Source organism: Haliaeetus albicilla, chromosome 28 (assembly GCF_947461875.1).
Source record: "Haliaeetus albicilla chromosome 28, bHalAlb1.1, whole genome shotgun sequence".
Taxonomy (NCBI): domain Eukaryota; kingdom Metazoa; phylum Chordata; class Aves; order Accipitriformes; family Accipitridae; genus Haliaeetus; species Haliaeetus albicilla.
The window spans coordinates 13,736,843-13,753,569 of NC_091510.1; the positions used below are offsets into that span (position 1 = coordinate 13,736,843).

Genomic DNA, 16,727 nt, shown 5'->3' on the forward strand with positions numbered 1-16,727 from the left:
ATAGCATATCTGTCACTCAACTAGATGTCAACTTAGCCACCTGCCTCAGTAATCCATTTTCACTGCACAAAGCACAGTTACTATGGTAGGTATATGGGATAACACTGGTTTGACTGACAGATGTTCAGGCTCGTGCAGGAATGTGTTCACCTTTACGTTGTCATGGGGCGAGATACCTCCCAGGGATTATTTGGCACTTCATTTTTGCTTTTATAGCAAGAGTATGACTCTTATGGAAACATGTTAATAGACTCTTGCTCCTTCCTTGGATGTCAGAAAGCAGATTTCACACTGATGCCAAGGACAGAGACCTTAACGAGTAAGTTAATGAAGTCAAATATGACAGCAGAACATAAGAGGCATAAGGAGACATGAAAGAATGTAGTACAGAAAGCAGAGTACAGCTCGAGTGTTCAGCCTTCACTATGAGTTACATTGTCACAGTACATACTACTAAGCATATGCTCATTAGCACATGAAAGGAAAAGGAAATAGTTTTTCCTCTTCCATCTCCCTCCTTCCCCTGCTTGTAATGTGGGAAATGGGAGGAACTGCAGGGACTTCACTCTCCTCTGAGCAAATGGCAGGGAAGGAGCGGAATGTACTAAGAGTGTCAGACCTTTCTTTTCATCAGCCAGAAGAGACCCCAGATGAAGCAGCTACAGGCTGAACTGCTCTTGAAGGTACGGAATTGCAATCAGGATGCTGTTCTGACAACTATCAGGTCAGGAATCACATGTGCTGCCTCTCTCTCTCGACTCCCTATTATTGCAGGCAAGCCATAAACCTCCAAATTAGCCACAAATTAAGAAACTGAAGTGTGCTTTTCGACAGTCTTCTTGCTACTACATACAAAGTTAAGTACACCACTGCCACCTGATACTTACAGGTGATCTTCCTAGCTAAAACAAAACAATGCGTCTTTCAACTCAATAATACTATTTGCAGAGTAGGGCTGTGAGTTTATGTTAATAAAACAAACAAATATCCATTTAAATACTGCATGTACTACAAGTGCTGACAGAGAGCATTTTTTAAAGGAGTAAGCACAATACATGTACAGTGTTTTCCTAGTGCATTCAACTTGCAAATTCAACCAGAAATCAATAACAATGGATTGCAAGTTTGCAATTTATGTTTTTAACAGATTCCCTGGCATATTCAGTTTAGCATGGATGCTGATCACATAGGTTTTTGTTTGTTTGTAGCATATTTTGTAGCTATAGTATTTAAAAATTAATAAACTAGAAGTCATTTTCAATATACAAACCTGAAACAGAATGGGTAAACAAATATTGATGCAGTGAATCTGAAAAGGCTACGATTTGTTTGGATTGCTAATGTATTATATTACAGTTCCCCACTTAACTAAAACAATTCACAGTAGTAAGCACTGAACTGAGTAAAAGATACTTGTAGAACCAGCCTTTCTGTTGTTACTACAGAGAAAGTTTCTTACAAGCAAAAGAAAGCACAAACACACCTATCCATGTTCATACGTGCGCGTGCTTTTCTAGCTCAATATAACCGCATACCTCCCAACACATTCTTTGTAACATGCATTTTATTTTTAACTGTTTGATGAAAGCTGTTTTGGGGAAGGCAAGAGTGGAACATTTGTAATGAAAACCAAAAATTAATGGGGGTATCACCATATCACTATCAGAGCAGCATTCCAGGACATATAAAGATTAAACATTACAAGTCTGCATCGCGCCAGGCTTCAGAAATAGGCCTGGTGCTTCCTACATTAGCTGCTGTTTATCAGGTACACGTGTGGCCTCCCAGTGGTAAGCGATGGGCTAACAAAAGTTACTTTTCAGGTATAGGCGGGCTTAGAAAGTAGAGCTCAACTCTGGAGCTGGACTAAATTCAGGTTGCAGAGGAAGTAAACTTGATTTTAATTGAGGACTAATTCTACTTCTGATAGCTAAATCATTCTGCTCTAACCAATTTGCTCACCCACAAAGAATTATCTGGTGTATAATTGCTTCAATACTGATTAATAAATAATAACTGACAGAGAGACTTTGCTGGCAGTTAATAACCAGCAGCTGAAGAGAGGGCCTAAGGAAGAGCCTCAGGCCTTTAACCCAGGTAGTCATTAACTGACAGAAAATGCCTGGTCTTGAGGTCATTACTGCTATTACATAAAAATATTAATACATTTCTCAAATACAGAATAATTTTCTAAAAGCTACAGGCCGAACTACACAGTAAGTGCGGAGTTATGTTAGAGAGAACTGATGGTTTTGGTTTTTCCTAGCAACTAACAAATGATGGAACCCACTGGGGAAAAAGTTATTCTGAATAGTTGTTTAACATGATTATTTTTATTTTTTTTTTTAGACTATTAGTGAAAGTCAGCTCTTCAGTCTCCTCAGACTGATCACTGCACTGCAAATGAGGGAATGCCCAGCCCAGCTCTCCAGCATCTCATGGATTGCTAGCAGCACTACACTATCCCCAGTCATCTTAAAGACAAGTATAAAACCATGGTCCTGTGGTACTGGACCTAAATTAACATGAGCTATTGGACATGCACTGATTTTGACCTAAGTCTGCTTATATGACTCTGTTCACTAGCCTTCCTGGGCAAAAATGATTTTTCACTTGTGCAGAATCAAGCAACTACTACTGCACGGATCGTGTTTTTGAGACCACTCTATCTTCTTGCATGATGCTGAGCCAAACTGAGTGAAGCCCCAAACACATGCCTAAGAGAATTCAGTGCTGGGACATTTATTCAGGCTCTCTCCAAGCCAGGGAGCACTACGGAAACAGTAATTATCTTATTTTCCTTTAGCCAGATTATTACAGCTCCTCCTCATTCGCCAGGATAAGACTTAACTGTACTGTAAAGTATTGAATTAAGATCTTTACTAACCAGGAGCTTGTGATCTCTAATTACATCTTAGATAAAGTAATAACAAAACTACAGCAGTGCAATAAAGGTTGGCCTTATTGTGATACGACTCTTCTCATAAGATCCTTCTTAGCCTCCAGGTCTTTCTCTGTATCATGACAAATTACTCGGCACTGATGACTCTCCAGTAACGTTTAATATAACTGAAACCAAGACATGCCCTCTTGTAGAGGTCTCTTCAAAATGTAACGCATGTGGATTCAGCCAGCCAGCGGAGGTCCTACTCTGAGCAGCTGATCAAGCCGTGGTCAAGCCCACACACTGCCAGTCCTGCAACATATGCTGCAGCCATTTTGGAATAGGAGCTGGAGAAGCAAAAGTGAAACCACGCAAAATTCTTCTTTCAGCACTGCCTTCCATCGGCATTCCTCCTCCCACTCACCACCACCCAGCCAGATAGCCACTTCCTTCCACTGCTGCTCACTCCCATCTGCTCTGGCGCTGCCTGCGCTTGGTCTTATAACCCCTGCGCCCACAATTCCTCCTGACTCCACTCCTTTCCACGCACTTTCTTTTTAGCAGATACTCCCCCTGACAAGGGCCAAACACTTTAAAGCTGCCAGTTGGTGCTTTATTTCCATATCTATCTCCGCACCCCATCCACAACAAAAGGCAAGAATGGTAGAAGATGAATCTCCCTGAAACATCTCGTTCCAGCAATGCATTCATCTCCACTAATATATTGTGCTTTGTCCCTCAGCACTCACTCATTCCACTAACTAAAAAGATAGAATTAGCAGGGGAAAAAAAAGGAATTAAAATAACTTATGAGGCAGTGAGAAGGCATGCAGGATATAGTTTGAGAGATATGAGTTTCCATGTCCACCTGACAAAGGAATGAGAAACAGAGGGTTTGTAGAATAGAAGTACAGCTAAACATGAAGTACAGTAAAAATAAATCCAGACAGGGGAAAAATAAAGTAACAATAGTAGAAAAAGGCCTGGTGGATTGAAAGCACAGATAAAGACAACAATGAAGGAAAGAGACAGAGCGATGATGTGACAGACATTTCAATCCAGCCAGCAATATTTTGCTTTTAAGAATTACTGACAAAGAATATACTTAAGAGGTATGACTAGGAAACACAACATACAGGTAGAAGCAAGCAACCATGAGGTAAGTGGAGTTTTATGGATTATTGTACTATGCAAAGATGATTTTCACCAACCACAGCTGGCACAACTGCTAGGGCCATACAGGGATCAGCTAAGCCTGCTCCTAAGGGCATCCCTCCTCCCTCAGCACAGCATTACCTCAGGCAGCACCCTGGTAGAACTATACTGCTCCCTCGTCCGCAGCAGCATAGATCACTGCACCGCAGTCCTGTCCACAGGAGTCAAGCCCCTGCCCAAAGGCAAAGGCAGTTGCAGTGATTTCCTGTAATCCCAGATAAATCTGAACAACATACTATATATCTGTAATGCATATAAAAAGTCAACTCTGCTTTTAAATTACCTGCTCTGGAAAGGATTCTGATCAGACCCATATGGACTAAAGAGGTATGCTAATGATTCACATTCACTAAGCTGTGCTCCTAGAAAAGCACAGCTTGTCTTAATTCCCCTTTGCAAATTAATTTTAGTGTATGAAATATAGCACATCTTCATGTCTGCAAGAATTATATAGGATATATCAAAATTATTATTTTGATTGGCTACCTAAGCTTTCCAAAAGTCAGTTTCTGTTTATAGCTTGATCAGTACTGAATCTCACACTCGGGTTCAAATTAATTTTGAGGTCGATATCATTCTTTCAGAAAAACTGAACAGATAACTGTTTTTGAGAAACAAACTTGCTTTTAAGCCCACTGTTTCTCCTATTCCTCTGGGAGTTTATCCACCCTTGACCATAGCACTTTAGTAAGATCACTCAGCTGGAAGAGAGGTGAGATTTTAATCGTTAACATGCTGTCAAAATTTGACCAGACAGCCCTCCCCTCCCCAAATGTTTTGTGAGCCAAAACCAGGTTCATGAAAGTGCCAAAACAAAAGCAGAAGTATATGCAAGCTGAAGTCTTTTAGGTGTCTACTATATGTCTACAAAAAAAATGCAATATAAGTTGCATTAATTGAAGGATGATTTCCCACCCCAAAAAAAAAGAAATGGCCTATCAAGATGATTCAATATGGAGGTTCGGTTTATTTTCCTGAACATTCATTCATTTTTAGAAGCAAATTTACTTTTATCATACATTTACATTCATTGCCATGGATATGGAAGCAACCAAGTTTTAGTGAACAAGTGGCTTCAGAGGAAACCAAGAAGTTCAGAATTGCATGTGCCAGGATTCAGGTGATTTCAAATTCACCCAGTAGCATCCATGGACTCCTGGTACTGCAATATAACAGACTCAAAAAGATAGATTACCTCAGCAAATCAGCTGAATGATCACAGCTCTGAACGGAAGCGTTTGCCATGAATTCATACCTTAAAAGATACTCTTTCAACAAAACTGAAAAACAATTAAAGATGATCAGATCACAAATGGACTGAAAAATAGCAAGATATATTTAACCAATAACTCAGTGTAAACTATTTGGTATTCCTGAGCATTAATATACCTCTCTGATAGGGGCATTATAAAAAAACAGGAGCTAAAACTCTAGACTAACAATTTTACGGGGTAAGAAACTATCCCAATCTATGCAGGCTTTTGGTCTTCAGGTCCTTGCAAAGATTACCCACCGACTTGCGTAACTGTTGGCAAAGTTCTGTGTAGCGGTACAGGTAAGGCAGTGCAGTATAGGTATGTATGTCCTACATGCTTTGAACCAACAGACTCAAGCAAAACTATCAGGCTCTAGTAGCCACAAATTCCTAACAAATTAATACTTGGATTTTCTCTTCAATTCCTGTTAAACCTAACGTCTTGAGAACAGTTCTGCCAAACATGAAAACAGCAGAAAGCTATCAATTATTGTCTATAAGACATGAGTATGCATCTGTCTTCAGAGTATCGAACCTACTCAAGCAGCAAAAGTCTACAGCATATGAGCTCTGAATAACACTACAAGAAAATGAGATTCTCCTTGAATTAAAGAGGAAGTAGGCTGTATCTTTCAAACTGATGGTCTGAGGTCCATCCCCCATGCTGCACATATTTGCTTACACTGACGTTGGAAGCTACTGCTTGCAGCTGTTTCTCAGATGAGCCTAGGACACTTCAAAGTGAGATAAGAGGGTAGTATTATATATGACAAACTTGCAAGTGTTACGCTATATTAGAGCACAAGGAACACAAGACCTCCCTACTAGAGTATACACCAAAAACTTCCATCTTATTAGAGCTAAAGGAGAATCTCAAGTAACCAGTGTTTTCTAAAGCTGAAAATACCAGACTGTTCTTAGTTTAAGACCAAATCCTTCAGCAGGTGGAGTACATTACAATGAAAATCATCAACTCCTACTTAGATAGAAGTCTGTTTCAGTACTGGTTAATAGAGAGTAAGAAGTGGCCTGATGTCTCAGCCTGTTCTACTTAGGCCAGTGAACGCTCCTCTGACCAGAGGCAACCAATTTGTCATCCCAAGAGCAATCCCTCTTGCCCAGGTAATTAATCTGCTGGTAGCAACACTAAGAACCAGGCATCCACCTCTCCCTCCTTACTTCTTTGCCCTGGTATTTGTGAGATCCTTTTCTAAATTAACTCAACTCACTGAACTGACAGAGAAACAACCTGCCCAAAAAACAAAACAAAACCAGAACAAAAAGAAAATAAAAAAAAACACCACCAAACCCAAAGGCTTTCAGCCACTGCAGGTAACCACTAGGACTGCAAGCATGGCCTCAGCAGTTCCCACATCCTTACACTCATAGGTTAAAGCGCCTCAGAGAACCACTTCCTAGCCATGCTTCCTCCTCCTCTATCGCAGGACCAGAGGGTAGTGTCATAGTCTGCTGGCCATGGTATGAAAGGGCTGGAGAGGAGTGAAGGGCTCCCCAGTGTCCTACCCAGCTGTCCCAGTGACAAAAAACAAGCCTTATTTCCCGATCACTTCAGTATGGCCTCAGTGAGGGATGCCAATGCAGAAGACTGTCTGGGTCCACCTTCCCTCATCTACAGCACAGACTTGAATCTGTACTAGGACTCTGGCAGTCACACAAAAAGCTGGATCAGAGAACTGGTTTGGTTGAAAACTCACCACATTTTCATTTACTTTTTCAGGTCAGTTTTCAGACAGATCATACAGCTGTACAGAGCTGAGGGCTGGCGCACAAAGGCAAAGAAAACCTCTGGCTCAGAGCAGGTGGGATCAGCTCCCTCCACAGCAGCTTGATGCTTAGGCTAGCCAAAAGTGGTTCTGGAGGTGCTTCCTGACCTCATCAGCCAAGGAAGGGAGGCCTACAGTCCTTCCTCATGCCCCCAGGCTACAGCATAGTTATAGAGCATTTGCAGAAGTATAAGGTAAACACCCCCTTTGCTCAGGCACACAGCTTAAACTGCTGCCTAGCGTTCTGCTTCCAAAACTAGCTCTGTTTTGTTAATCACTAACTAAAAAGGAAGGGTTTCTCTGTACGCTCACCTGAAAAATCAAGATGACAGCGTGGTGAAGTATTCTACTAAGCTGATAGCATTTCTCATGTATGTTTTGGCTTGTTATACAGTTCTGAGCTTGATACTTGTAAATAAAAACAAAACTGACATAAATAAAGGATTTTATCTCTTTTTTCCATGGCATAACTCCTGGAATCATGCCATATTTGGAAACAACAGCTCCAGAAAGTGAGTCCTTCCATCAACCTGGACCTCCAGAGGAAGCTGATAGGTTGTAAAGGCCTGCTCCTTAGCAAGAGATCTAAGATAGGAATTATTTATCAGCCACCTGAGCTAGCACACAGCACACCAGGGGACATGTCAGTACTGAAGGAAGGAGACTGAAAACCCTGCCAGTATTACTACTTTCTTCTAATAAATAGTCCCACAAATACTGGTATTGAAAAGGCTACAGGAAAAACAGGAGAAAACTTCCCAAGAAAATCAAAGTGAAATGAAATGGCATATTTAAAAGCTTCAAATATCAGACAACCACACCTACTGAGCTAACCAGACAAACCAAAAATGTTAGACAAACCTTCAGAAAAGGTCCCAAACAATACACGCCATCATTAAATACACTGGCAAATTTTAGGAATGCTAATCAAGAAAATACTTTAGTACTTGATGTTATGATCACTCACAAAAAGTGAGAGTTTTCAAAATAATGAAACATATTTGATAGAACATTAGCAATACTTACAACTACTCCACTCTTGGTGACAGTTTCACGGTATGTAAAATTGCACACTGCCCAAGCTAGGTAATACGTGGACATGAGAGGGGTCTGTGAAAAGTGATCTGTAACCCATCCATCTTCTTCAAAAACAGAAGTTTCAACTGGCATGTTGGACAAAGATAAGTAAGTTGCTTGATGCCTGATGCTGATTTTGAAAGTGGCCTTGTAGATGGGCTCATCAAAGCAAGGAAAGGCTTTTCTGGCATGAGTAGGAGAAAACTGCGTAACACCAAGAAACCTAGGAAAGAAGCAAACACAAAAACAAAGCAATTACTAACTGTGCACTGTACTTGATTAATGGATGTATCAAATAAGACATTGCTTGACTACTGTGGTTTAAGGGGGGGGAGGGGGACAACACAAACTGTACAAAGTGTACAGTGTTTGAACACTGCTTTATCACTTCCTTACTACCTGTACTGCAATGCAATTGATATAAAGTCACAGTCTACAATGCCCTACAAATTTGCAGACACCACACTGATGTTAAATAAATAATCCCTTGCCTCATACCAAACTTCAGGTTCTAGCAGCAGTTTTTGTTCATCAATACGTGAAAGAAAAGTTAGCCAGTATTGGTTATATAATGCAAAACAAGTAAGCACAGTCCTCAGTTCAAACCAGGATTTAACAGCCTTCAGCGAGTTCAGTCTGCCCTGAGACACCGACAGGGCACTTTTTGCCTTTCTTTGGACATGAGAACATACGGTCACATAGTGCTCTCAAGAGGGTCATTGTTTTCCACTGCTGATTACTTCTGTACCAGTTGCATGTAGGTCTGAGACACAAAACTATACAGCACTGCTGTAAGAGTGCAAGTCCAAAAAACCACTTTGTGAGCTTTGTAGAATTACAAACAAATCACAAAAAATGATTAAACAAGCAGAGAGCAGTTCACTGTTCTTCTACACGTGCTTTTCTTTTCTGGTGTATTTTATAAAGAACAAATTGACGTTCTCAGTTAATGGGTCAAATTATGAAAAGATCTCTGAAGGAGGAAAAGATATTTATTATGCCATTGTATAGAATGGGAAGGCTTTAGTTTGACAATAAAATCTGTACCTGTTTTCTTTGGAACTAAAGGGATGTTAATCCAGATACAGAATAGGAACCTTTCTCGGTAGAGACTTGTATTTACAAGTTTAGAGAAAACCCATGTGCAATGATCTCTTTGCAGAAACAAGAAGCTACACCTAAAAGGTTGAATTATGGGGTTCAATAAGAATATTTACTGGAGGCATGCAGGATGAGAAAATTACTATGAGTCAACTACGTAACTGTAAAGGTAGCACATATGTAGGCTTTCTGAGTGGTATTGATTCGTGTCTCACTTTCCAAGGTTCCATCAGTGGGAATAACCATGAAATTTTAGATACCAGGTAAACATTTATCGGAATTTTAGAGGTTGACTAGTCATCTGGTATTCCTCTGGGGGGAGAAGATGGGTGGATAGATTTGATATAATGAAAATGGTGGCACCTATTATTAATCACTCTATAGGCATTATTCTGCAATATGATACTCTCTAATGCCAAGGGAGAAAAAAATAGGTAGCTCATAAGAAAAATAAAGTATCTAATTAACTGTTTCTAAAACTTCTTGGGTTTTATAGGTATTTTGGAGCATCATTTTATAAAAAAAAAAAAACAAAAAACAAAGAAATAAACTTCTTGAAACATTACACTTTTATCTTGCTATAGTGCACCCATGCCTGATGGAACTAGATGTTTTCTGCTGAAATCATCACCTCTTTCAAATAAGGTTAATTTTTTTAAACCTTGAAAAATTTTTCCACCACTGAAGCAGTTACCATTGGTCTTTTGTCTAAAATAAAAAGCCTTATTTGGCTAGTAATTATTGAAGGAATTAATCGTATTGCATTTTTCTTGTTTCATTATAAAACATGGATTACTAAAATCATAATTTTGCATAAGGTTGCTAAATATATGGTAAAAAGTTGGTGCCAGGTATTCCAGTGTTAATCCAACAAAATTCTATATTATCAGTGGATTTGCACTAGTGCAATAAAGCCAAATCAGCCAATTAAATGAAGCAAAGCAACTTAATTTATATGCAAAATATTTCAAGGGGACCTGATTCTGCATTCTAGGCACACTCTAAACAGCTACAGACATCAACAGAAGCTTCAAGTGAGCATGGAAAACTGTACTGGCCTGTTATTAATAAAGCAAGAATGATGAACTTTCCTCTGCAATTAACAATTTTAATGAGCTCAGACGCACATGTAAATGCATACTTAGGGAATACTGTATATAATCCGACACTCTTTTTTTTCCCCATTTCTTGGAGATCCTATCAGTAGTCTTTTAATACTTGTTATGTTTTAGGCCATTGAAACAATCCCTTTGCCATACTAACAGAACCTGATAAACTCTGCCTCTTCTGTATTCTCACAGATAGATATGTCTGCATACACGTAACTGAGCAAACACTGGGCAGTCAATATTTCATACTAAAAATACATCAACTACCAATTACAGTGATATTTATAACATGTGCATTACTATCAAACATTGATTTACTTGTTGTGTCATAAACCGAAACAAACAAAAAGTTAAAAACTGCTTCCCAAAGACTAAACCCTTACACTTCAAAAAAAAAAAACCAACCCAAGACATTGTCTGGTTTTATCTATTTCTCTCTGTGTTCGGAGGCAAAACCAAGCAAAACTTCTATAGCATGCCAAAACTGAAGAGCAGGCTGAGGATTTCCTCCACCTCTCTATACACCTCTCTGGGCACTGACACTTTTATCTCCAATTCCCCAAAATACCACCATAAAAAGTTGTACTTCTGGGAATGACAGCCTTGCAGCTTGTCTTCTCAGCATACCCACGGCAGTAATTTGCAGGTGTTTTAATTCCACCTCATCTATTAAAGGAAGACACGTGTTTCCTCAACAACCTATCTGTTTTGACACCTTAGTTGTTATAAGATAGAAGAACATGTCTGTTTGTTTTGTCTGCGTGATGTAAGATTTTTTTTTCCTTTTCATTTATGTCAAAGTTTGATGTTCATTTAAATTATGCGTGCATATTCTTACAGTACTCTACAGTAGCTCTGTATTAAATGTCTGTTGATTACTGCCAGTAAATTCTGGCACATAATGCAAAGTAAATTTGTAGCATATCATTTTACATTTCAATTAAAGTAGCAAAGATTTCAGTAAGAAAATAAATACTTTTATGTGGCTATCAACACTTCAGGCTGATTTTATGACTTTCACCTGTGAAGACCACAAAAAATGAACAAAGTTTAGGAAAAAAAATTATAAAGTGAAGGCATTACTATGTTTGTGAAGCCTCAGAGTTAGCCAGAGTTATTCACTCCTCATGTACAACAAAAGTGAAAAATGATGGTTTAGACCCTTTTATAGCAACCGCTGCTCCAATGAGGTTGCTGTATTTTAATCGAATATAAAGATGTCAAAAAGCTAAAGCCCTGCTGGAACATCAAGGTCTCTCAGAGCATGAGAGAAGCCTGTCTATCATAGTAGAAGCCATCCACATTTAAGGATTACAAATGATTATATGTATTACATTAAAAGTGGGTTATTAATCAAAGTGCAAATTGCTACACTGCAAGAGCACACTCTGAACAAAGAAGTTACCTGGTTCAGAATGTGTATTATTTACTTTATACTACAGTGAGTTGTTAAGCCTGTGACAGTTGGAAAGGAAAAACAGTACTTCTGTTAAACACCTTCTATTAAACAACCATGCTTTGACTACAGTTTCAAAAACAACATTTTACTGAAAGAAATATAAATGAGATGCTGTAAAAAAAAAAAAATGCCACTGCTTTCAATATAGCAATGCTACCTGACACAAGGTAAGGATCTTGCCCAATATGACTATATTCAAGTGTATTAAAAACAAAGCAACAACAAAGCAACTTGTATCACAAAAGTTATAGAGTACTGGGAAACATGTTTTACCATCGCCTTGCGCCCTGTGTCCTAAGCTATCCTGATGATTCAAAAAGTGAACTGGCTTGTTGTTTTTTCAATCATAACTGGGGCGTTGTTACTGAATTGTAGTACAGTAACTTTGGAGAAATGTCACTGTCACACCTATTTGACAGTTCAATTACTCCTATACAAAGTCTAAATACACAAGAGTAATAACTGCTTAAATAATTTCTTGGGTTTGTAAAGTGAATTATACCCCCTGCTGTTAACAGTATTTATTTTTTTCCCATTTGCCCATTTCCATACAGGTCTGTAAGAACTCCCAATTACCCCAGTCACTCACTCCTCCGTGATAAAAGGCATTTTATCCGCCTCTTTTCCTACAACCATGCTTTTTCAAATTTCCATTTTCTTTCACTGTGACGACAAATTGCACAAACTTAATTTCAATCCTGCTTTTGGTTCTAACATAGGGCTGTTTCAAATTGTCAGTAATCACAGTAATGAAAATATGTTTTAATACAAGAGCTATTGATTTACTTGAGTTGGTGAGCACTCTTTTTCCTTCTGACTTACTATTTTTCCCCAGCTCTTCCCACTAGAGAGTCTTTGCCTCACTTCACAGCAGAAAACAGTAAGATTCCAGAGAGAAAAACCTGTCACCGCACAGATGTTTCACGAAGGGACAGCTTAAAAAGAAACTAACGCTACAACGACAAACCACGTCAGCACTATCAAGCAGCCCACCGCGTTCTCCTTTCCTATTATAAACCCTGACCGTGGTCAGAAGAGAAAACTACTTAAAACCAGAAGAAAAAGCCTCTCTAACTGCCTGAGCGGGGGCCTCCGCAGTGGCCCTGCCTACCCTGACACGGGCCTCGACAGGGACCCAAGGGCTACAGCAACAAGAGTAAATAAGGACCAAAACCGAACCTCGTTCCGCCTGAAAAGAGCGAAAACCGACCGGGTTTGCCCGGTCACAGGGTGCCGATCTGCGGCGCTTCAGGTGCAGCAGGTGGCGTAAACGCATCCACGTCAGGCGAAACCGCGCCCCGCCACCCTTCTCCTTCGAATAACGAAAATTAAGAGCTAAACCAGCAGGGAAGTTCCTCTCCCCTACACGCTGCTCTCTGTAACCCGGCCAGGCTCTGGCCGGACACGGAGGGAATGTTTATTAAACAAGACCCCGGGTCTCCGTTCCGGGCTTGCCCCGTCAGGGAGGGAGGGAACGGCGTGCTGTCCTCCTGCCACCCGTGGAACTTCACTCGTTACCCCCGTCCCTTTCCAAGCCGCCCCGAGGCACCTCCCGACCCGCCGGCCGCAGCCCGGCCCGCCCTCTCGTCCCCAACCGGCCCCCGCGCCCCGCCCGCTCCCCACACGCCCCCCGCCTCAGCTTCGCCGCCCGGTGGGGTTAGGGCGGAGCGGGCAAAGGGGCTGCCTGCCCCCCCGAGAGCCCTCGGCAGCTCCGCCTCGCCCAGCGCCAGCCCTCGGGAACGGCCGGAGGGCGGCCGGGGAGCTCCCTCCCCGCCTCAGAGAGACGGGGGCGGCGGCTTGAGGCGAGGCCCGGCCCTCAGCTCAGCGCGCCCGCCCTCCCCTCAGCGCGCCGCGGAACCGCCGGGGCCGGGAGGCGCGGAGCCCGCGGCCTCAGCGGAACCGCCGGGTCCTAGCGCCGCCCCGCCCGAAGTTCGGAGAGGCTTTTGGGGGGGGTGGCAAGTTGGGCCCCGAGTTGAGTTGGAGGCGACGCGGGCGCTCCGCTACCTTCTCTCGCCGTGGAGGACGTAGGAGCTGCGGAAGAAGCCCAGCAGCTCGTTCTCGATGAGGGCGTTGTAGATGATCTTGAGGTTGTAACTTCTCTGCGCCTCCAGGCTGCGGTTGAGGACGACGACGAAGACCTGGGTCTGGGGGTAGAGGAAGGAGCGGGCCACCCGCACGCCGCCGGCCAGCTTGTCCTCGGCGACGCGGACCGCCTCGATGTGCATGCGGTGGGCGTGCAGCACGATGTAGCGGCTGGCGTTGTGCACCTCCAGCTGCACGTTCACCTCCCCGCTGAAGGTGAAGTTCTCCATGAAGGCGCTCAGCATCAGGTTGTAGTGCAGCGGCCGCAGGTGCCGCGGTAACCGCGGCCGGGCCCAGGGCGGCAGCTCCCGCCGCCGCTGCCACTCCTCCTCCTCCTCCTCCTCCTCCTCCTCTTCCTCCGCCGCTTCCCCGCCCCGCGCCTCCTCCTCCTCCTCCGGCCGGCCGGGGGGCTGCCGGGCCGCCCCCGGGAGGCTCCCGTTACCGCCGGCCCGCGGCGGGCCGTCGGCGGCAGCGCCGCACTCCTCGAAGCGGACGCTGAGCAGCACGGCGATCATGGTCACCGCCAGCAGCGCCAGGATGGAGACGGCGAAACCCAGCACCAGCCGCTTGTGCACGGCGATGTGCCGTTCCGTGGTGCGGGGTCTCGGCCCCGCCGCTTCGGCCCAGGGGCCCGGCGGTAGCCCCCGGCTGCCGTTCCGCAGGGCGGCCTCCTCCTCGATCATCATGGGGGTGACGGGCGGGCGTTTCTCCCGCTTCTCCTCCAGGGCCATATCACGGCAGCACCGCCCCCGCCTCCCGCGGGGCCGCCGCCCCCCGAGGGGGCCCCGAAAGCATGGGAGGCTCCGAGGCGCGGAGTGGGGGGGGGGGGGGACGGGACGGGACACACACGACACGGAGGACCACGACCCTCGGCCCGGGGTGGGGGACACGGGGACGCGCCGCCTCTCACTTCCCGACGAGCCGCATCACCCTGGTCTTGCCGGCAACCCCCGGGCGGGGGGGGGGGGGGGAACGGGACGGGACGGGCTCGGGTAGGAGCCGGCGAGCGCTCCCCGCCGTCCGGCCACCGGCACCGCGCCGGCAACTTGTGCGGCTTCTGCGGGGCACTTCAGCACATGCCGCCCGGCTCCCCTCGGCGCCAAGGGGGAGGGCTCTGCCACCCCCCCCCCCCTCCCCGGCTACCACCGCCGCCGCCCGCAGGGAGCTCTCCTTCCCCCGCGCCCCGAGCCGCCGGGGCCGGGGTCGGGCTCCGCGCCCGGCCCCGGCAGCGCCCGAGCCATGCGCGCCCCGCTCCGCCGCGCAGGTCGGGCTGCCCCCCCCCTCCCCGGGGGGGGGTTCGCCCGGCACCGGACAGGGGCACCGGGCCGGGCCGGGCCCGTCGTCCTCCTCCTCCCTCCTCCTCTTCTTCCTCCTCCTCCTGGAGGGGCTGGCTCCGGAGAGTCACTCCTGGCGGCTCCTCTCTTTATTTTGTCTTTTTCCGTCTCCTGCAGGTACAGAGCGGTCTCCCGGCTGGCTCGGGCAGAGGCGGCTATATATAGGCACCGGGGAGAGGCGAGGGAAGGGATGGGATGGGAAGCGGGGAGGAGGAAGAGGAGGAGGGGGGGAGAGAGGGAGAGGAAGAAGAGGCGGGCGAGCCCCGCCGCCCCTCGGCTTCAGCGGCTGCCGGCGGTGACGGCGGCGGCGCCCCGGGGGAGCGGGCGGGGGCGGGAGGCGGGGGCGGCGGGAGGGTTCTCTCCGGTGTGACACAGCCGGCGGCTCCGGGGGGAGGTCTCCGGCCCCGGAGGGCGAGAACCGGGGCTGGAAAGGGGGGACGGGGCGGCTGCAAAAAAGGCTCCGAGGAGCGGGACTGCCCGGGATTGCGGGGTCTCCGCGGAAATATTGAACGCCGGCGCTGCCTCGTATTGACGCGGGGTGTTTTAATGAAAAAAAGCCGCCGGCTCCGCGTTTGGACGGCGATAGCGCTGTCCTACTAACGCGGGGATGGAGCCGAAAAGGGGATAAATCCTCCTACTTAAATCGATAGGATTAATACGCCGCGAAAAAATCACTCTGTTAAGTGTCGGCTGGGACTTTCCGAAATCCCCTGCCGTTCCTCGGTGGCCCCCGGACAGCCTTCTCCCTCCTGCCCACGCTTCGGGGTTGGAGGGATTTTAGGATGAGTTCGATGCTGCCTGGGGTAACGCGCCAACACGTGGCTCGAGTGGTCCTGGGAGCGAACCCGGCTCTGGAAAACCGAATTACCGAATCCAAGCCCACTTCTTCCACCCTCCCTCAAAGTTTTGCACCTAGGGACTGCAGATACACAGGATTACTGTACGCGGCGAGGATCTAGATCCACGTCGGAAAGCATCCCTCTTCCCCTTATTTTGCTTCCATACTTCAAAAACTATCTCCGTTCGTTTTCTGGTTTGAAGCTCTTTAGCTCCAGTCTTGTAAGCAGTTACAGCAGAACACATCCACGGCATTCAGCCCTGTGGAATCTATGGGAATATACGCTGTACGTCAAGTTAAATGCGTACATAACAATTTGCAGAATAAGGGCCTTATTTTCCATAGTGAAGGGGAAAAAGATAAGCAAATCGACGGAGTTTCATGAAATGTGATATATTAGTCATTTTGCTTCCCGACGGAATGCCTGATCTCTGTTTTCCCTCAAACTACTACATCTTCTAGGAATGCTACATGACTTCACATGCTGTTGCAGAATGTGAATGATCATTTACTGACACTCAAACCAGTTTAAGTCTGAGGAATACCAGTTTAAGTCTAAGGAATTAACCGGTTTCCTTGTCTACTCCTT

The 16,727-nt window shown here is 45.3% G+C and overlaps 1 protein-coding gene across 2 annotated transcripts in view; it reads right to left on the reverse strand.

Annotated features, from left to right (window-relative positions):
* The window catches only part of TRHDE (thyrotropin releasing hormone degrading enzyme), a 221,401-nt gene extending 205,707 nt beyond the window's left edge, over positions 1 to 15,694 (reverse strand). The window contains exons 1-2 of one of the 2 annotated variants that reach the window (XM_069773711.1): positions 13,889 to 15,694; positions 8,165 to 8,438 (exon numbers count right to left, since the gene is read on the reverse strand). In XM_069773711.1, coding sequence (XP_069629812.1) covers positions 8,165 to 8,438; positions 13,889 to 14,697 — 1,083 coding nt within the window. In that variant the 5' untranslated portion in view covers positions 14,698 to 15,694. The remainder of the gene's footprint in view (positions 1 to 8,164; positions 8,439 to 13,888) is intronic. The other variant, XM_069773710.1, reaches the window with a different exon arrangement.
* Between the last annotated feature and the right edge of the window lie 1,033 nt (positions 15,695 to 16,727).